Source organism: Heloderma suspectum, chromosome 2 (assembly GCF_057233095.1).
Source record: "Heloderma suspectum isolate Gila_16-S chromosome 2, 16-S_ref, whole genome shotgun sequence".
In the NCBI taxonomy this organism is placed as follows: Eukaryota; Metazoa; Chordata; class Lepidosauria; order Squamata; family Helodermatidae; genus Heloderma; species Heloderma suspectum.
Genome location: NC_139459.1, coordinates 309,087,661 through 309,109,519, shown reverse-complemented (window position 1 = coordinate 309,109,519; position 21,859 = coordinate 309,087,661). Strand labels below are relative to the sequence as shown.

Genomic DNA, 21,859 nt, shown 5'->3' with positions numbered 1-21,859 from the left:
ATGTTATGTCAGAGGGTGAAGTTACACCCCCTGACATCACTGTCCCACCCCGTTCTTCTCTCTCTCCATGCTGGGAGAGGCACAGAGAAAGCGACTCAGCTGGTGCTAAGCTCCTCCCAGTGCTGGGGGATCCCTGGCTCTGCACTACACCTAGCACCCTGTTGGACACCAGGTGCCATGTGAAGCTACTCAGCCCAAGCTGGGAAAAGCAGTCACTCTTCCTGGCACAGGCCAGGTTCCCTGGCTTTGAGTGGCAACCCGTGGAGATTGGAGATAACAGCAGGGATGCCCTCCGATGGGATTCGTTTTTATACCCCAACCACTATTGTTCCTTAGTTGTAGCAATGAACATTTTAAACCATTTACTACACAATCCTATGCATGTCTACTTAGACATAAGTCCCACTGAGTTCAATGGAACTTTCTACTAGGTAAGCATATGTAGGATTATAGCCTTGATGCATTTTCAACATTCACTATGAAAATCATCCAAAGACTAAAGTTTAGAGGATAAAAGATTAAAGAAATGCTGATTTGGGATGATGAAAACATTGTAACAGAATAACTGAAACAGATTTTAATCACAAAAATGAACACACCCCTAAACCATACTTAATCCATCGCTTCATTAGACAAAGAACTACTCTGTATACTGTAGACTCACATTCCATTTTCATTCCCATCTCGAGGCATTTTTTTAGCCGACAAAACTGGCAGCGATTCCGATGATGTTTATTGATGATACAGTCCTGGTTGCTACGGCAACTATAGGTCAGATTTTTCCTCACGCTCCTTTTAAAGAAGCCTTTGCATCCTTCACAACTGACAGCACCATAGTGACGACCTTAAAAAAAAAGAAACATAAGAATATACAGTTTACTATGCCAAAGAAGGTGGATTTTAAAACTATTTTTGTAATATGAAGGATATATTATTCTGCTGTTCCTTTGGTTTGCTTTTCAATCTTCTCACATTTTTGATAGTACTGAATTCTAGTCATATGTCATTTAGTTAGATTTTTTAAAGAAGAAAATCCTCCTGGATCAAAACATTGGCCAGCATTTTAAGAGGTTTTACATAATAGCACTGCCTGCCTTATGTCATTCTATGAGAGTTAAAGTAGGATACGTTTTGTGCTTAGGCCAATCAGTGCTGTAGTAGTGGAATGCATTATTACATTTATTTATACGTATATAATATTTCTTCTGCAAATCAGCATGAAGGCTCTCACAGCACCTAGCAATAATTAAAAGCACATTTAAAAATAAAATACAACATATAAACAGAGCAGCCAAAGTTATGCCATGTCAAGCTAAGTTAACAATGTAAACATCTAAAAGCCATAGTCCCCAAAAGACATCAGATTTGATGCCATGCAAGTTTCCCTGGGGAGAGCATTCCAGACAGAGGATGCCATAACTGAAAAGGTATTGCCTACTTTCTCCTCGTCACATGAAGCTATAACTATCCTAGAGTCAAAAGTCCCTTTGAGGAAATAAGATTTGATTTCTGGAACCCAAAGCACTCAGATGCTCTGTTACATGACTTAAGATCCTCTCTGGGTTCACATGACAAGCTGCCCATTTTCCACGATCTATCCCTAGCTCTCTCTCTCTCTCTTGCCCTGTTTGCAGGAACAGAGTTTTCCTTTCCTCAGTTGTACAACCTTGCTTCCTTGTATACCCTATGAAGCATCCACTGTTGCATTTAGGCAACGGTAATTTCAGTAGTGCTGCTCAAACACACTAGGAGTGAGGACAACTTCCTGGAACTCCTGGAAGAACTTTGTACTACAGACATGATGGCAACTGATGTTTTGTGTGTGTCACTTGGGACCCAGGGAGCCCGTGCGTCACAGTGGGAATTAAGCAGTATGACTGTTAAGGCATCATGTTTAAGCTCAATAGTTTACCCTCCCAGTGGCCAACCAAAGAGCTAAGGGCATTCTGCTAAGATTTTTCCAGGATCTTGAGCCAGGCATTCCCAACACCTTTGTATTTAAAAAGATTTACATTTATATAAATAATAATTCTATGATAGATGCTAGATTTCACGCTTGTGTACAAACCCACAGATGTTTAGAAAGCAGAAATCACTGACTATATTGAGGTTTCATTCAGCTCAGGAAACAAGAAGGAATGGGACTCGAAGCTGTTAAGGGAGCAATCCTACGCAGATACATCACCGCCTCTGAACTTGGAGGCGACTGCCTATCCAATGCATGGCAGGAGAAGCGCAGAGGGGATCCTCTCCTCCACACTCCAGCTGCCCTGCATTCATGGCTAGATGGCCGCTTATGGCTGTCTGGCCTCTGGACATCCGAGCATGGGGAGGCCAGACGACACATAGGAAGTGTTGTACCGGAACTCACTAACTCCCCGCCCCACCTCCAGGAATGCCCCTTTCCCCCTTGCTCCACACTGCTCTTCCGAAAGCAGGGACAATCCACGCCATCTACAAGGCAGCGGGGGAGGGGGTGGGGAGGCAGATCTCTGGGAACTGACCTCAGAGCACAGGCTCCAAGGTCAGTTCCTGGAAACCAACCAATCCATTGGCCGGCTAGCCACTGTCTAGTGGCCATAGGATTGTGCCCTAAATTGTATTTCTATTGTAAGCTGGTATAGTATACAAGGTGTGTCAAAATACTAGAATTTAAAGTGGTCGGGGCAGACTATATCCAGAATAATTCTCAACAAGGCTCCCCTGATGACAGTTAATAGGCACTTTCTGAGGGCTGGACACTTGACCAGTCAAAGAATATTTAGGTTGCCAGCTTGCACTCTGTATGTATAGAGATCAAGATGCAGAACAGCCCTTTCAGCAGTCTGTTTTAACTTCTTGTCTTCTGTGAAGCTGCTGTGTCAGACACATCCAAATGTGGCTAGGCAATTCATGTAATTTATCAGAGGTCTTACTGTGCCTCACCTAGAAACATGTGGCAGCTAATTCTTCACCAGGCCCTGAGAATGTAGGCTACTCTCAGGAGAATGTAGAGCAGCAATATGCCCCATTGGGAAATATCTAATTTGGGCTGTTTTGCTAGAAAAACATTCTAGAATCAAAGCCCATTTGTTAAACAAACAGACTTCTCAACAATATTTTTGACAGCATAAATTATCAGTCATTTTCTACATGTCTAGTAATTCTCCTACAATGTAGTCCAGCAACATGGCCCATGGACTCTTCTCCCTCCAGCCGTGAAGTACCTGTGGTTTGTTTGCACACACACACACATATATATAGTGTGTGGGTGGGGGGGGGGGAGAGAGAGAGAATGAGAATGTATACACACACACACATACACTTTTTTTGGCAGGGGGCCAGCTAACTGCTGGCCTCCAGCTGCATCCCCAGAATGCCTCTGAGTCCCACATGGACACAGGGGCATTCTTACGAAAGGAAAGTTGGGAGGAGGCTGGAGGCACGGGCTTTGCTTTGAAGTGCTCCTGCCACCTCCCCCCACCCCCAAAAAGGAAGGCAAGATCCATCTCAATTGCTGCTGCCTAGTAAGGGATGGCAGCAGAGTAGAACTAAGAGTGATCCAGGGCAGTAGAGGAGGAAGGGGGAGACCGGTGCTTGGGGTTGGCTGTGGGGGAGGACAGGAAGTGACCCACGGAAGTGGGAGGAGGAAATCGGGACACCATAGCTGAGCTGGGCACGAACTGACAGAGTGGGAGGAGGAAGCATGGTGACCCAGTGGGGTGAGGGAGAAAGGAAGGAGGGCTGTGGAGAGCAACAGAAGGGACTGAGAGAACTGTGAGGCAGCCAGCCAGACAGGGAGAAAGCAGGGGAGTGGTCTGTGTGGTGAAACAGGGAACTGTTGTTTTTATTGGAGTTCAGCAAATTATATTTGCTGCTGGGATGAACTGTTCTAATGGTAGAACTGCACTGTGATTGGGGTAAGTGGGGTACCAAGCACAGTTATGACAGTTGGGTTTCCAAGGGCAATTAGAAGAGTGGAGTTGAAAGCTGAGGACTGAGAGAAAGGAAAACTGTTGTTATTTATCTAGTGTGGGTTAGTGGTGGTCAATACATAAGTGAACTGGAGCTGGCAGTTTATACAGCAGCAACACAGTTGGACTGGTATTCTTGAGGGTACAGGGTAATGGAGGAGAACTACCTCACGTAGTGGCAGCAGGCCGGTAATATTAGTGTTAGATTTCTCGCTTCCACGGGGTGAGGCATCATAGTCTGCATATGTATTTTATGTGTGGTGTGTGTGTGAGAGAAAGACAGAGACAGACTGAGATGGGGGGGTCGTTTCTGAAAGAGAGAGAGAAATAAGTGACTAGGATGAGTAGATCTTGTGTGCTGGGAGTGTAGGGTAAATGGGTCTTGTATGCTGGCAGTGTAGCATGAGATAAAGAAGTGGGGGCGGGGGGCAGATCCTGAAAGAGAGAGAACTGTAGGTTCAAAAGGGTGATTTTGGGTCCCACACCCCACCTCAGCCTTGTACTCAGGATCTGGGGCAAGTTACCTGTCTTTTAGCTTCACCAATTTGGCGCTGTGTGAAATCACTGCTTTGTGACTGGCCTCGCTCAGCATGTTAGCTATTTTGTAAGTTATCACATCCCCCATGGCAGCCATTATGTGATGGCACTTTTGACACCTTCTCAAAATTCCACATGTGCTCACTGGCCCCCCCAAAATTGGTGACCCCTGTCCTACAATGACATACCTGATGCTTTGTCGCCACAGACAACACAATATTCTACTACTTGTGGTCGCTGGACATCAGTTTTAGCCAACAAACGTTCCACAGAGGCAGAGTCAGTCACAATCTAAAACAAAACATTGGAGTGCTTAGAGTACCATAATCATATATAACGCACGTGTTGGGATGAAAATAAAGAAATACAATTGTTAGGCAAGTAAATGTCTATGACAATGAGTTGCATTTACATGAGAAAGGTGCATTTTTCTTCCTGGACTGTTACAACGTATTTATGCTGATTCAGTGCACACATTTAATAGTTATAACATGTATTATTACAATCTGGTTCACAAGTATTTACCTCTGGTGGATTTCTCGTTTCATCAAAAAAAGGAAAATCCCTGCCATGGCTGGGAGTGGCAGTAGATATACTACCCACATGGTAACATGCATTAGCCCCCATTAGATTGTGGCTTAATTAGGATTGTATGGAGCAACAATACCACACAATGCCAGCCAGTCCATGAGCCAGTGCCCTGTATGCTCTTGAGGCTATGACTTGGGTGGCTGTCATGTGTATAAACCAGTGTGATTTCTCTACTTTTCATTAGCTTGCTGTTAATTACCATATCCAATATAAGTCTTTTCTCTTTGTTTTTAAAATACTATATAGACTTGCACCTCTCTACCCTTTCCCCTTTATTTCTCACTATATTCTTATTTGTCCCTTTTGTTCTTTTCATTATTTTTTAAATCCCAGCTTTCCTGCTCTATTCTCCATTGTTGTTACTTCTTTGCTGCTGCTCCTTCTGCTTGTTATGTTATCCCTTTCCACATTCGCCATACTTCTTTCCTTTCTGCTCCCAAAAAGGACCTAAAACCCCATCTCATTTCTATAACCTTTTCTTCATGTTAACTTGAATAGGCTTTCGCTGGTACAACTGTGTGTTAAAGATTTGAACAACTCTTTTTAAATTTAATTTGAGATAGAAACTTTAGTTTCAGTTGTAAATCTAACACTCTTTGCCTATATCTTATCATGAAACAAAACATTTTATTTTGATAAAGCTATGTAATATTTCCTTGGCTTAACAACTGACATGTACACCATTCTTTAATTATGTGCTTACCTGTATTCTGCCTGGCACAATGTTATCTGTGGTGGTAAAGATAAGTTGCTTGGTATTAGAAGCCTCAGGTGCAGCCAATATCACTTTCCCTGTTCCTGTTCCGTCTGGACTAGCCAATATAAATTGTTGCTTTGGAGATACTGTTGAGTCCACTGCTGTCACTATTTGGATTTTCTGCCCTGTTTGCTGATCTGTGACAATCTATAACAAAAATGGAAATATTTTATTATGCGCCATTCATAATTTAGAACTTCACTTCTGGCTAAAGACTATAAATTATCACTTTATAAAAGATGCTGTTTTTCCTCCATTGGCAGGTAGGAACAAAAGGCTATAGTAAAAGTGGAAAGCTTTTATGTGCAGGTGTTTGAATACGACTACTCAAAATGCAAGTCAATAGGGAATCTTCTCAATACATGCACCACCCACTCAGTGTACACACAAGCAAGAAAGATCTCTGACAAGATGTATACACAAAATACAGTTCCAATAATGAAATAAAAACCTGGCAATTCTAAGGTAAGAAATAGCTCTTTTCATAATGCTGCCCCCATACGCTATGCTCACAAAAATGACTATATAATAAGTTAGGATTGAACTCTACATATGGAAAAAATCTATTAAAATAAATTTGTTTTATGATTGCAAAGCAATTTGAGAATATAACTTCAGTACGCAGAGAGAAAATCCATTTACAATAAAAACCTTATACCTGAATGCGCTGTGGTGACGCTACAGAGGAATCTGTGGAGATGATCTGGATGCGTTGGGAAGGGCTGGTCATCACTGGAGATTCAGATAATGTTGTCTGTACAGTTTGCACCTATATTGAATTATGTAAAAATGGATTTTATGCATGGCAAGCAACATATTTTGAATATTATTTTATACCAAATGTTAGGTCCTTCCAAGAGAAAAAAACACTAGAACAATTCACTAATACTACTGCTCCACAAGGACTATCACTTCTCCCAATATGGTGGCCAGCCATAAAACTGGATGCCCTTACTTAGGACTTTGGCAGTATAGATAAACATGCAACTTCAATGGTCAAAGGAACCATTGCATGTGTGGCACTGACTGAAGAAATTCCTATACAATTATGGGGTAATACCAGTTGCTTGGGCATATATATATAAAAAAAAAAAGACACTCACAGAAATTGCTTTGGGGATTTTCCATTCCAGAAATAAAGTATAAAGGTTTTTTTATACTATCAGTAGTATAGTACAGAATACTACAGAATAGAATATTCAATCACCATCATTCCCTCTAATAGCAAATTTGGCTATCGAGTTCCTGGAATAGAAGTGAGGCCACCCCAAAATAAGGGAATGGTTTCTACATATTCAACCCTGAACCTGATTTCTTCTTTCAGTTTTAGACCATTCAATAACTGATGTTCTCTAGGTAGCTTACAGGTAAATTAAAAACATAAACTACAAAATAATAGTAAAATATGTTAAAAGAACAGGGAATACCTTAGTACTTAAGGGCACAGCAAGGAAAATGAGATTTTATTTTTCTTATTTATTTATTTTTATATCACCTAATAGCCCAAGCTCTCTGGGTAGTTCACAAAATAAGGTTAAGATCATAAAATACAAAATATAATGAAACAAAATCTAAAATAAATTAAAACAGCCGGAGAATAAAAACAAGATAAAACTGATTGAAGAATTTGCTGTTCCTATGTTAGATTCTTGCAGAGGACAATAGTGCAAGAATCTAAAAACATTTTTAAAACAGAAAGATTTAAAAGCCCTTCCCACTCTTTTGAAGGGCCCTTGCTAGGAGCTTCAGCAGGGCAACACTCCTCCTCCTAGCTTTCCTCTTCCGACCCCCAACTCATTCTCAGCTTCCTTCAACACTCCATCATTTCTGGAAGGCAGTGAGCCTTCTAGACTGTTTTTTTGGGAAGCGCCCTTTCTTAATTTACGAAGTATTATGTTTCCCTGCTTTGAGAATGCATACATCTCTCCTTTTTCAGTGCGTGGCCCCTTTCCTCTGTGTTACTCATAGACATGGGACCACTAAGTTGACCATTACTATATACAAATGAGGACCTGAAATAAAATGGTGCAGTGTATCTCATACTTTTAACAGGAGTGTACCTGTTCAAGGCTCAGGGGAGGAGGGATTTCTCAACTTTACCCCCCACCCACCCCCTTCTTCATGGACCCTCAACTTGTTATTTGAATTAACACAAATGCAGAATTTCAGTTTTTACCACTAACGATACATACGGTGTTGACTGAGAGATAGTCATGTGTTATTGTTTTGTTATACATTGTATCTTGTTGATTAGACAGGTTTCTTCAATAACATCTATCTGTTTTCTTGCAGCTACATACTTATACCCTTGGTTATGCACTTGAGTTGTTTGTGTTTGCCTTTACTTTTTCCATTGTTTTTTCCTTGCATTAATTGTACTTCTTGACATGTATTTTTTAAAAAACTCAATAAATACGTTTTCAAAAAATAAGAGTAAGACCAACTTGGAGATATTTATTACCCAGTTACATTACAGCTTTCAACTGGTGCCACTGAATGCCCTGATCACTCAGTCCTATAAAATCATTAGAACACTACTTTAAATTTTGTTAATTGTTTCATGGCTCTTGTATTCATATGGTGTACTACTCTTTTAGTTTTCTCATAAGTTCAGCCTAATGGTACTAACCACATCCCTGAACAGGTAATGATTTGTGCCTGTATACTCTAATGCACTTTCCTGATGCTGTAGAGCTTCTTTCTTAAATAACATATTTGCAGATTCAAAAGCTCACACATAAATTAATGAGCTTTACAGACAAAGGCAACCCACCTTCTTGCATCTTTGGAATAATTAATGAAAAACTTTATGAAACAAATATTTTAATAGCTCTTGTAGGCTTGTTCCCTAGGCAATGCAATTCAAGTTTTGCCTGTAGTTTATAGATGATTGGCAGCTTTCATCTATTTCATTTTTCATCATGGGGCAGCTTATCCAGCTTTCTTTTCCATCTCACCAAAGAGGTTTTCCAGAACCATTGTTGGAGTACAGTGATTGGCTTGTTATCCTGTATCCAATCAAAGTTTAATCCAGATATGATAGAGATGCTTGTTATTCGTAAGAGAACCGATCTGGAGCTTGGTGTAAAGCCTGTTCTGGATGGGATTGCACTCTGCTTGAAGGATCAGATTTGCAGTGTGGGGGTGCTCCTAGATTCAGCTTTGCTCCTGAGTACTCAAAAAGTGGCTGTGGCCAGGAGCACTTTCACACAGCTTCAGCTGGTGCAACAATTGTGCCCTTTCCCATAAAAGACAGCTCTAACCTTGATTCCATCCAGATTAGATTACTGAAAAAAGGGGGGGGGGGAGACACGACCTCTGAAAAATATCCAGAAAAGTCAGCTGGGTCAGAAAAGTGAGGTAGTTCATTTCTGAGCACAATTCGAAACGCTGTTATCACTATAGAGACCTAAATGGTTTGGGACCTTTTCTCACATGAGCCTGCACACCCATTGCAATCATCATTAGAGGTCCTGCTTTACATTTTGTTGCCATTAAAGGTTCAGCTGGCCACGACATAGGACCAGGGCCTTTTTGGTTGCAAAGCCAGGTTGTGGAACTCCCTACTCCAGGAAACCCAATTTGCCCCATCTTTATTGGTGGTTTTGTAGGCTACTACAGATTTTTATTTTATCACATGATTGGTTGAGTTTCATTCCCTATTTCTGTGATGTCAACAAGTGACTGCTGTTTAGTTCAGTTAGGGTGCAGATAGGGCACCTATGCAGATAGGTGGCCACCTCCAAACTTGGAGGCGACCACCTATCCAATGCAGGGCAGGAGAAGCACGGAGGGGATCGTTCCCTCCGCGCTTCTCCTGCCCTGCATTTTCAGCTAGACAGCTGATTGCGGCTGTCTAGCTGTGGGAAGGCAGAGAGGGGGTGGAGGCTGCTGTACAACACACTGGATGTGTCGTTCAGGCATTTCCAACCTCCCTGCCTCAGAAACCGCCTCCCGCAACACCCCTTTTCAGCTGCTCCACATTCCTCTTGCGAGTGCAGAGGGTGGGGCTGTTCTGCGCTGCCTTGGAGGCAGCATGGAAGTGGGGGGAGGTCAGTTCCTGGTAGCAGTCATAGGATTGCTCCCTTATTTGTTTTAATTATTTTATTTTTCCATATTTATATTTTTATTTAATAGGACAACAACATACTACACATAAACTATTAACTTAAATTCAAAAAAATGAAAAAAATAACTGATTGATTAAATCCATCCCCTTTCATTTGTTGTTCAGTTGTGTCCGACTCTTCGTGACTCCATGGACCATAGCACGCCAGGCCTTCCTGTCCTCCGCTCACTCCCGGAGCGTGCTCAAATCCATATTCATTGCATCGGTGATGCTATCTAGCCATCTCATCCTCTGCTGTCCCCTTCTCCTTTTGCCTTCAGTCTTTCCCAGCATCAGGGTCTTTTCCAGAGAGTTTTCTCTTCGCATTAGGTGGCCAAAATATTTGAGCTTCAGCTTCAGTATCTGTCCTTCCAATGAGCACTCAGGGTTGATTTCCTTTAGGATGGACTGATTTGACCTCCTTGCAGTCCAGGGGACTCGTAAGTCTTCTCCAGCACCACAGTTCGAAAGCATCAATTCTTCGGCGCTCAGCCTTCCTTATAGTCCAGCTCTCACAGCCATACGTTACTACTGGGAAAACCATAGCTTTGATTAGACGGACCTTTGTCGGCAAGGTGATGTCTCTGCTTCTTACTATGCTGTCTAGGTTTGCCATAGCTTTCCTCCCAAGGAGCAAGCGTCTTTTAATTTCATGGCTACAGTCACCGTCTGCAGTGATCTTGGAGCCCAAGAAAATAAAATCTGTCACTGCTTCCATTTCTTCCCCTTCCATATGCCAGGAAGTGATGGGGCCAGATGCCATGATCTTCGTTTTTTTAATGTTGAGTTTCAAACCAGCTTTTGCACTCTCCTCTTTCACCCTCCACAAGAGGCTCTTGAGATCCTCTTCGCTTTCTGCCATTAGGGTGGTATCATCTGCATATCTGAGGTTGTAAGAAAACAACAGAATGGGAAAGACTAGAGATCTCTTCAAGAAAATTGGAGATGTTAAGGGAAGGTTTGGGCAAAGACAGGCATGATAAAGGACAAAGAAGGCAGGGACCTCACAGAAGCAGATAAGATTAAGAAGAGGTGGAAAGAATACACAGAAGAACTATACAGGAAAGATCTTAATGTCCCTGATAGCCATGATAGTGCAGTCGTGGAACTTGAGCCGGACATCCTAGAGAGTGAAGCCAAGTGGGCCTTAGGAAGCATTAGTAACAACAAAGCAAGCGGAGATGACAGTCTTCCAGCTGAGCTATTTAAAATCCTAAAAGATGATGCTGTTAAAGTGCTGCACTCAATATGCCAACACATTTGGAACACTCAACAGTGGCCAAAAAGTCTAGAAAAGGGCAGTTTACATTCCAATTCCAAAGAAGGGCAACGCCAAAGAGTGTTCAAACTACCGTACAATTGCGCTCATTTCACATGCCAGCAAGGTTATGTTCAAAATCCTACAAGCTAGGCTTCAGCAGTATGCGAACCGAGAATGTCCACTGGTGCTAAATCACTTGGCCTGTATTGATTCCAAAATTGGGTAAATTCCAGTTTCTCTGAGACGTTTCTATTGAACTATTTCTTCCTTCTGACAAATGTTTATAGGTGGTGAACTTGTTAATTAGCATCATCATCCAAATTTTCCTTCTCGACTGACCAAGAGTAGTAAGATCAGGTGATTTCTACGCTATTGCCAGTAAATATATGTGCCATAGTTAGCATACACACAACCAATATTGTACATTCCCTCCAATCATGTCCATTTATTGCTAACATTACATTTGTATTTAACTGAATATCATATTCTAACCTTTCTTTAATACTTTGAAAGGTATTGAGTCAAATGTTTTTAACCTGATGACACTCCTACCAAATCTGGGCAAATGTGCCCTTTCCCTTTCCACATCTCCAGCACAGGTCAGACATATTTGGATAAGTTTTTGTGGTCCATGGGGTCACGAAGAGTCGGACACGACTTAACGACTGAACAACAACCGTTTATATAATATCTTATAATTTTTTTCCTTCAGGCCACAATCGCTTGATATTGTTTTGGCTTATTATATATATATATACCTCCATTCCACTCCTGTCCCTTTCACATTAAATTCCCTGTCACATTAGTTGTTTCTAACATTATTTGGTAATCCTTTATGTTTTCCTAGGGTTACAATCTTTTCAAAAGATGTCAGCGGCCTACTCATATTTATGCCTCTTATTTTCTGAATATGGCTCTAACCTGTAAACACTGAAAAAATGTTGAATATGTGGGTTTCTTTGTGTGATAGGATCATATGACAGAATTATACATGAAGTTCTTAAATCTAGAAATACCAGCACTTATCCAGTACTGAAATCTCCTATCTTTCTTGCTGTTTGCAACTGTGTTCCATGTATTACTAGTGCTACAGGGGATATATCTAGAGGTAGTGTAGGTCTCTACTAATCCCAGTTTTTTGTTATCATCCCTCTGATCTCAGTGAACCCTTTCCATTTCTCAGAACTGAACTATATCCAGTCTGATGAAGAGATCGCCACTAGCTGTTCTGCCATCCAGGACAGTGTATCTTTGTATATACAAAACCACTGAGCCAATGCCAGCAGTACAGTGTTTTAATTATTTTATTGATTATATATTGTTTTAATAATATTTTGCAAGTTGCCTTAGGCAGAACATAAATATTTTTATAAATAGATAAAACATTCTGGTGTACAATTGTTACTTTTTCCTCATTTTTAGAATGATCAGTATAAATATAATGGGGGCACACAAAGAAGGAGACAAATAACTGAATGACACCTGGATTGCATGGATGAGACACTGCCCTGTGGAAACTCAGTGGAGGCTGGACCATACACCATCAGAAGTGTAGTGTCCAAGTGCAGTGTTTTATACCCACCCACTGGAGTGAGAAAAAAAGAGGGGGCTCAGGGTTATTATTTACACTGGACAAGTCTGCCCCTGGTAAATGCAGCATCTGGTGTCTGGAAAGGTCCAACCCCTTAAGTGCCCCCTGTTGTGGCCTGTTTTCTTTCTCCGTTTGGAAGTCACTGAGAACAAAGCATGCTCCTACTTGCACAGCTACACCCTTGATCTGCACATTCACTTCCCATTTCTTGGTCATGCTACATCAGATGTCGGTAAATTTCAGTCTTACAGAGGCCACCATGAAAGCAACTTGAGGTTGGAAGCAGAGGCTGCAAGTGCACAATACTCACAAATGGCACCTCCAGACAAGTGCTATTTGGCTTGTTCTTTTGCATAGAGTATTAAGTTTAACTCAATAGTTTGGTTCAGACATAATTCAGATTTGTATGAATGAGCCTTGGGCTGACACACTTCCGATTTATTATTTAATTAATTTATTTATAACCTGCTTGTATACAAAATGCTCTAGGCGGCATACAGAGTTAAAAACAATTTTACAACCCCCTCTCCACCTACAATAAAAACAATACAGCCTAGAAACCATATATAACAATCAGCAAAGAGAAATAAGAATTCTAAAAAGGGAAGGCCTGCCAGAATAAAAGAGTCTTTAATTCTTGCTTAAAAACATTCAAAAAGGTCAGGAGGTGCATTTCAACCAGCAGGTCATTCTACAAGCGAGGGGCAGCAAAGGAAAAGGTCCTCTTGCATGTGGCTTCCAATCTCACATTAGCCAACTGCAGCATATAAACTTCAGAGGATCTTAAGTGCTGGACCGGGACACTGGGGAGGAGATGCTCTCTGAGGTACCTTGAACCTAGACAATATAAGGCCTTAAAGGTAAGATTCAGCACTTTATATTTTGCCCTGAAACAAATTGTCAGCCAGTGTAAAGATTTTTAAACCAGTGTAATATGGTTTACACTTCTTCCATCCTTACATACCTGAATTCCTTCCTGCACTTCCTTTTTGTGACAAACCATAGTTCGCCTATTTCATATGTAATAGCAAACTATAGTTTTTCACTACAAAGTCAGGAAGGGAAGGAGGAGGAGGGTGTGTGCAAGCCAGAGTCTCATTCATGTAATGCCAATCCACTGTTGGGTTAATGTGTGAAATGTGTAAAAATCTGTTTCTGTATGCAAGAGAAGCCAAGAGCAAAAAAAGTGACTTCTGAGTCAAGCATTATAAATGTGACAATATAAGTCATTAAGGGCACAGTCCTATTGAGATACATGGCCACTTCCGAACTCAGAGGCCACTGCCTATCCAAAGCAGGGCAGGAGAAGCACGGAGGGGATCGTTCCTTCTGTGCTTCTCCTGCCCTGCTTTTTCTGCTAGACAGCCAATTGCAGCTTTCTAGTCGTGGGAGCACGGAGCAGGAAGGGAGGCTGCTATACGACACATTGGATGTGTCGTACAGGCAGCTATGCTCTCCCTGCCCCGGAACACCCCCAGCCACGCCCCTTTCCGACCACTCAGCGCTCCTCTTGCGAGCACGGAGGATGGGGCAGTTCCACACTGCCTCCAAGGCAGCGTGGAAGTGGGGGGAGGTCGGTTCTCTGGGAAGTGACCTTGGAGCACGGGCTCTGAGGTTGGTTTCTGGAAAACAGCATATCCTATGGCCGTCTAGCTGCTTAGCAGCCATAGGATTGTTCCCTTCTTGCCTATATTATTATGCAGATTATGAGTATTATTAGAATATCAACCAAATAAAGTTGATTTTCTAAAAATATTCATAATCTGCATGATAATACATGCAATTAATGATTTATATTGTCATGGGAAACACCATTTTGGGAAGTAACTACCACCCTTTGTTGTAAGGAAGTGTTCATATGCATGCTAAACAAAAATCCTTAATTTCAAAATTGCCCCTCTAAGCAATTATCTTATACAGTGCAACCTTCCCAAACCTAGTGCCTTCCAGATGAATTGGCCTGTAATCCCCATCATCCATAACCACTGGGGCCCTCCTGATTGGGGCTGATGGTTATTGAAGTCCAAAACACCTGGAGGACACCAGGTAAGAGAAGGCTGCTATCATTCAAAGACATGTAGCTACATCACTAATGACTCACATAAAGAAAAAACAATCCATATCCAAAGGAAGGGTTGTTCCACTTAGATACAGGGAACAGTATCTGCCAGTTACTGTTTCTTTTTTATTAAGAACATAATTAACTAATTATTATATCCAAAAAATTTGAGAAAAATGCCACTTGTAGTCTTTCATATATAATTGGACAGGGAGCATCACAGAACACACAAGATGTCCACTAGCTATGGCACAGCTATCTTATTTAAACTGTATACAAAATGTGTTAATTAGAGTATACCATTTATTTGCAGCTCTTCAGCTTGGTCCTTAGGGTTGTATTATTTGCACATCTTTGAATTAGATAAAACAGACCTGCTGTGTATACAGACACAATATATTTTATGAGACTTTTAGTGGAATGCTAACGTTTTCCAGAAGGAAAGAAGATACATTGAAAGTTCAAAGGCACAAGTACTTTCCATTCAAAAAGCTACAATTTTTGGATATTGACAAAGTACAGGGAATGTTAGAAGAGACTGCATTACGTAAGAACTTGTTACAAGTGACATTAATTTTAAATATTTAACTCTAATATTAAAGCTAACCATAAAATCTAAGAATATTATGTTGACATCTTACATATTTGTAGTTCTACAAATACAGTGATCAGTACTAATCAGCTTCTCTTTTTATCTCATCTTTACACAGATTAGAGAAAGGTTACTCTACCGCATTTGGCAGTAGGTAGGTAAGCAGTTTGCTTGGTATCAGATTTATTCTTAAGATATTTAGTGACAACCTGTAGTTACCGTTTAATGTTTGCTAAGCAAAACAAACAAACAAACAAACAAAAGAAAAAACAGTACAGTACAATTTATCAGAAAATGTGAATTAACACTTAATGCAATTGTTATAGAAAGTGCTACAAGCTGCAAACTACAATTCTGAATTAACAACTATTGCCCATCATGTGAAGGATTTAAACATATTTAAAAGGAATCAAGTACTTATAATTATCATTAACACTGTTAATTAGAAGCCAGATTGTATATGACAAATGGCCTTTAGTGAGAAATTAGAATGTTTTGAATTTTAAATCAATTTAACCAGTAGCAACAATAGTCCATTCTTAGTTAAACTGCTGTGAAATTAAATTTACTAAATAAAGGATTATTAAAATCATCCATAAGCAATGCGAATTGACTATATATTCCTTTTTTTTTAAATCCCATCTTCAACAACCTTTGAATCATTTGCTTCCTGGAGTCTCTAGCGTGATACTGTACAGACTCTAGTACTTACAGTGTCAAATCCTTCTGCAGCTTTATTTACATTTTTCCTCAGCAAAGATCTTTGGCCAAAACAATCAAAGAGAAACGAAGAGATCAGTTTTAGTCTATTCCCAAATGTTTGTATCCGAACTCCATTTATAAAGATTCCAATCATAAAACGAGACAGATTTGTATAAAAATGCCCTCTCTATGACCCTGCTCCTCTGAAGGTCAAGTACACTATCACTCTCTGTAACCAAGGAAGCAGAATCGACGTGTTCCTGCTGTTTTGCCAGCTGCTGAAGCAGTTTGTCTAATAATACAATTAATTTCATTGGGAGAAGATGTACCCAGGTTACAAAGCTTTCCCCCTCTTTGTCTTCCTTGTGCCCAACTACCATTATTCAATAAACTATAGTGTAGGAAAATTCATGAGAAAATAATCTGTCTAGCTCTTGAATAATTTTTCAACCAGTAAAAGAAAAAAGAAAACTGCTTTGTTCCCTATGGAGCATCCTTTATCTTTACAGTTCATTAAGCTAATACCATTGAAGAAACACAGGCCTCACTACATTCTTGTGTACCCATCAAATATTATGTACTGTAATCAGTTTTATTGCACGTAATAATAAATATACATTAATTGTATGGTATGTGTTAGAAAGTTGCAAGACATTATGTTCATTTTCTGAAGGAACAATAACTTGTAAATTAACACAACATATTAATATTTCAAGGATCAGAGAAACATATAAAAAAGAAAAACAACATTATGTTGATTCAACTTGAAAAATGTTTTATTATAAAACATTATCGAAAGTAAATTTTAATTGCATAAATGTATACACTACTTCATGTCATTATTGACTAGAAAAGCGATTAACATAAATATGGCATTCTCAGTGACATGCCAGTTATGACGAACGGCACTATTTTTCAGTGTGAAGTGAATTATTATTAGATAAATTGCTTCAGTAGATTACAAAACAGCAGGACCACCCTTTCCAAACAAAATCCTATTTCTGAACCAAATTCAGCAGTTATGTGCATTTTTATCCAAGTCCGTCCGCCTCCCTCCTTTTGAACCACTTGTTGGCATGGCTGAGAGAGGTACTATTTGGAAACTGAGAGGAAGGGGAAGGTCACAGGTAGGAGATCATAAACCTAGTCATCAGCTCACCAATGATGGCCACCCCTCCCCATGTGGTGGCTGCCTCTCTCACAGATTCCCAGCACAAGTTCCCCTCCTCCAAGTTCCCTGAACATTTGCAGAGGGAGGGATGTATTGGCCCCAGGAGTGTAGCAGAGTCATTTATAGTGTTAGAGGGGCCTAGAGATCCATAATGCTTGCTTAAGCTCATTATTAGTGCAATTCCCATGCCAGTAAGCCTCTGAGCATGTGCAGATGAGTCAAAAGGCCGATAACAGCCTTCTCAGTGCATTCCTTACTAATGAGTAGAAAACCTTATCAAGCACTCTGCCTGGGAAGCGAGGTTTGTTTACATATGGCTGTGCTTGAGAACCAAACACTTCTAACCTATGCTGGGAATGAATGCTAGGGACTATGCTGCTGTTATGCTGCTTATTGCTAACCTGTATTATATAAAACCCATTGTGCCCAATGGCTCATGGTTCAGAGAAGCTGTCTGATCCAGCCATTGAGTATGCCTGTGTGCTGTAAGTTACTCAATAAAGTCTCCTTGTAAGCAAACCTTTGAGTCTGATTTATCACTATCTTGGCACTTCTAACCTAAAAGTTCAACGCCCACGGCTGGGGTGACACAAGGGGTAATTCACCATGCCAGTGAAAAACCAACCCTTTGTCTGTTGTGCATCCTCTGTGGCATGCACAGCGAACTTGGGGGAGAGAAAGGCTTTGGTTTCCATCTTCCTATTTTAACTTGGTTGTCCAAAGGCTCTCACTGCTTCTGTCTTTTCCAAAGCCCAGTGTGGTGAGAAACTGTCCGCTCTCCTGATTTGTCAGTACATGTCAGAGGACTCAAGAGAAGGGAAGGGAAGTGTGGTAACCATAAATAATGGCTGACTACTATGCAAAGCCATATTATGTGGACTCCTTAGTGATTGGATGCGACTGGGGAACCTGTGTCACCTGGGACATAGCCCTCAAACGCCCAGCCCACCGGAACTGTGGCAGGAAAATCACCAGCAAGGCAGTCTTACAGGGTTAAGGGTCTTTGTGATATTGGCAGTCACAAAGCAGTTTAATCCCTTCCCTCTGTTCCTTCCCCTATTAGCATGTTTGGAAATTCCAAGTTCCAGCTGCAATAAGTTGCTGGACCATTAGGCAGTTCAAAAAGTTACCTAGCAGTAAACAGAAAAAACATTAAGATCATTTATTTAGCTGGTGAGAAAACACTGTTTACAAAAAAAACACAAAACATTATTGAATAGAAATCTAATACGAAAGCCCAGAAAGCAACACAGAAGGCATTAGGCAAAGCAGGTGGCCTGGGAAAGGAATTTCTGAGAAAACAAGGACCAAGGTTGTGCAAAGCCAGATGCACACAGGAAAGACTAGATGAAGCTAGCAATCATTCCTGTTTAGTGAGGTCAGTTTAAAATGTTAGTCTCTGCTCTACTAGTGCAAATACAACATATGTAAATCTATATACTTCCCCATAATTTGGTGGACATGGTAGTAGTCAGAATAAATTATGTATAGATTTATTTGTGCTGCATTTGGTTATTTTGAACTAGAAGACTATTCAAAATTACTTCAGTTAACTAGAAAGCTTGCTAGCAATATTAAAGTGAAATGTAAAGATAGTAAATACAGTGGCATACGTGAAAAAGTATTACACATAAGACAAAAAGCCAAACACAAAAACTAGAAGATGGAATATTAGTGGCAGAAGAATCACTGTAACGCGTAACACAGAAAACAAGTTGAACATAAGTGAACAATGTGACCATGTCACATAAAACTCCAGTGCTAATATCCTCATTCTTCATACTCTTACTTAGGGGAGCAGTCATTAATTAAAAAAACAACTTAATTCCAAATACACATGTTTAAAGACTTGGATATAAACTGTATTAATAAAGAGCTTTCTCCATGAAAATAATGGTATCATTGTACTGGTAACAAGTTATTTTGGGCAACTGTATTCAGTTTTGAGCCCACTTTTCTGTGTCTCAATTACTTATTTAGCAGGATTTCAAAGACTGAGAGCTAGCAACTCTAACACTATAACTGCCTTTATGGCCTCATGAAAGAGACTTCCTTGATGATATACAGACTAGATACCAAATGAATTTTGTCTGGAACACAACACGGATTGAGTACATACATTGGGAAGGGGACATAGACCAGTGGCAGAACACATGCTTTATATGTAGAAGGTCCCATATTTAATTCCTGGCCTCTCCAGGTAGGGCTAGGGAAGAATTCTTCCTGAAACCCCAGAAAGCCTCTGCCAGTATTAACAATACTGGGCCAGACTTGCTGGGGCAGTTTGCATGCTACAGCTCATGGGTTAAACAAACTATGGGCTGTCAAGGACAAGTGGGAGAGAATGGGGCGCTGCAACAACAAACCATGGATTAACCACTGGGTTATTTAGCCCTTTTGGGGACCGCGGTGGCTTAGTGGTTAAGACGCTGAACTGCAGACTAGAAGGTCGGCAGGACAGCAGTTCAAGACCCGAGTGCTGCGTGACGGAGTGAGCTCCCGTCTTCAGTCCCAGCTTCTGCCAACCTAGCAGTTCGAAAGCAAGAAATTGCAAGTAGATAAATAGGTACCGCCTCGGCGGGAAAGGTAACAGCGTTCCGTGCACCTCGGTGTTCAGTCATGCCGGCCACATGACCACGGAAGCGTCTTCGGACAGCGCTGGCTCTTTGGCTTAGAAACGGGGATGAGCACCACACCCTAGATTCGGAAACAACTGGTTGGGGACACCTTTTATTTAGCCCCTAAACAACCCATTGGTCCATTGCTCAACTCATGTTGAACAACCTACAAAGCAACCAATCGTCAGTTGCTGAGTAAAAGCAGAAGTGGCGGGCATGCGGGAGGCAGCATGCTCACCCTCTCCCACTCATGCATGACAATCCATGGATTATTTAAACCATGAGTTATGTGTGAACCAAGTCAATATAAGGCAATTTCCTATGTTCCTAACTTGTGAATGGCCACTGCATTTTAAAACCCTGAATCAGAAGCAGGCAATCTTGTGTGCCCCAGATGTTCTGGCCTACAATTCCCACAATCCATGACCACTGGCTGTGCTGGATGGGAGCTGCAGTCCAAAACATCTCGGTTTTGCCCTAAGCACTTTGCGACTAGGGTTCCTCAAGGATTGTCAGCACTACATGAAACTTCCCACTTGATCATCTGAGGCCCAACTACACATTCTGCCTTTGACAGTGGCTATTATGGATAGGCCCCCTTCATGGATCACTGCCTTGTTGTGGCGAAGGGGCTTGCGTAGCTCAGTGAAGCCATAAGCTATGCCATGCGGGGCCACCCAAGACGGACAGGTCATGGCAGAGAGTTCTGACAAAATGTGGTCCACTGGAGAAGGAAATGGCAACCCACTCCAGGATTCTTGCCAAGAAAATCCCATGGAACGTATCACAAGGCTAAAAGAGATGATGCCGGAAGATGAGCCCCTCAGATCGGAAGGTGTCCAATATACTACTGGGGAAGAGCAGAGGGAATTTCCAAGTAGCGCCAGAAAGAGTGAAGCGGCTGGGCCAAAGCCGAAAGGACACTCAGCTGTGGATGTGTCTGGTGGTGAAAAGAAACTCGGATGCTGTAAAGAACAATATTGTTTAGGAACCTGGAATGTCAGATCAATGAATCAAGGCAAGCTGGAGGTGGTCAAACATGAGATGGCAAGACTGAACATCGACATCTTAGGAATCAGCAAACTAAAATGGACAAGCATGGGTGAATTTAATTCAGGTGACCATTATATCTACTACTGTGGGCAAGAATCCCTTGGAAGAAATGGAGTAGCACTCATAGTCAATAAAGGGTGGGAAAAGCAGTACTGGGGTACAATCTCAAAAACGACAGAATGCTCTCAGTACGAATCGAAGGCAAACCATTCAACATCACAGTAATTCAAGTCTATGCCCCAACCACTGATGCCGAAGAAGCTGAGGTTGATCGGTTCTATGAAGACCTACAACACCTTCTAGAACTCACACCAAAAAAAGATGTCCTCTTCATCATAGGGGATTGGAATGCTAAAGTAGGAAGTCAAGAAATCACCGGGATAACAGGCAAGCATGGCCTTGGTGTACAAAATGAAGCAGGACAAAAGCTAATAGAGTTTTGCCAAGAGGACACGCTGATCATAGCAAACACTCTTTTCCAACAGCACAAGAGACGACTCTACACATGGACATCACCAGATGGTCAATATCGAAATCAGATTGATTATGTCCTTTGCAGCCAAAGATGGAGAAGCTCTATACAGCCAGTAAAAACAAGACCTGGAGCTGACTGTGGCTCAGATCGTGAGCTGCTTCTTGCAAAATTTCGGCTTAAATTGAAGAACGTGGGGAAAACCACTAAACCATACAGGTATGACCTAAAACATATCCCTGATGAATATACAGTGGAGGTGAGGAATAGATTTAAGGGATTAGACCTGGTAGACAGAGTGCCTGAGGAACTATGGATGGAGGTCCGTAACATTGTTCAGGAGGCAGCAACGAAATCCATCCCAAAGAAAAAGAAATGCAAGAAAGCCAAGTGG

The 21,859-nt window shown here is 41.2% G+C and overlaps 1 protein-coding gene across 10 annotated transcripts in view; it reads right to left on the bottom strand.

The window, feature by feature from the left end:
• NR2C2 (nuclear receptor subfamily 2 group C member 2) overlaps positions 1–21,859 on the bottom strand; it is a 73,537-nt gene that overhangs the window by 36,686 nt on the left and 14,992 nt on the right. For 6 of the 10 annotated variants that reach the window (XR_014788548.1, XR_014788547.1, XM_084840229.1 and 3 more), the window contains exons 1-5: positions 16,162–16,386; positions 6,497–6,607; positions 5,785–5,985; positions 4,679–4,781; positions 665–844 (exon numbers count right to left, since the gene is read on the bottom strand). Coding sequence is in view for 8 of the 10 variants with exons in the window: in XM_084840229.1 (XP_084696355.1) it covers positions 665–844; positions 4,679–4,781; positions 5,785–5,985; positions 6,497–6,607; positions 16,162–16,305 (739 nt within the window). In the remaining 2 variants the exon portion in view is untranslated. Of the gene's footprint in view, positions 1–664; positions 845–4,678; positions 4,782–5,784; positions 5,986–6,496; positions 6,608–8,611; positions 8,686–16,161; positions 16,387–21,859 lie in introns of those variants that run through there. The other 4 variants (XM_084840232.1, XM_084840230.1, XM_084840231.1 and 1 more) reach the window with 2 other exon arrangements.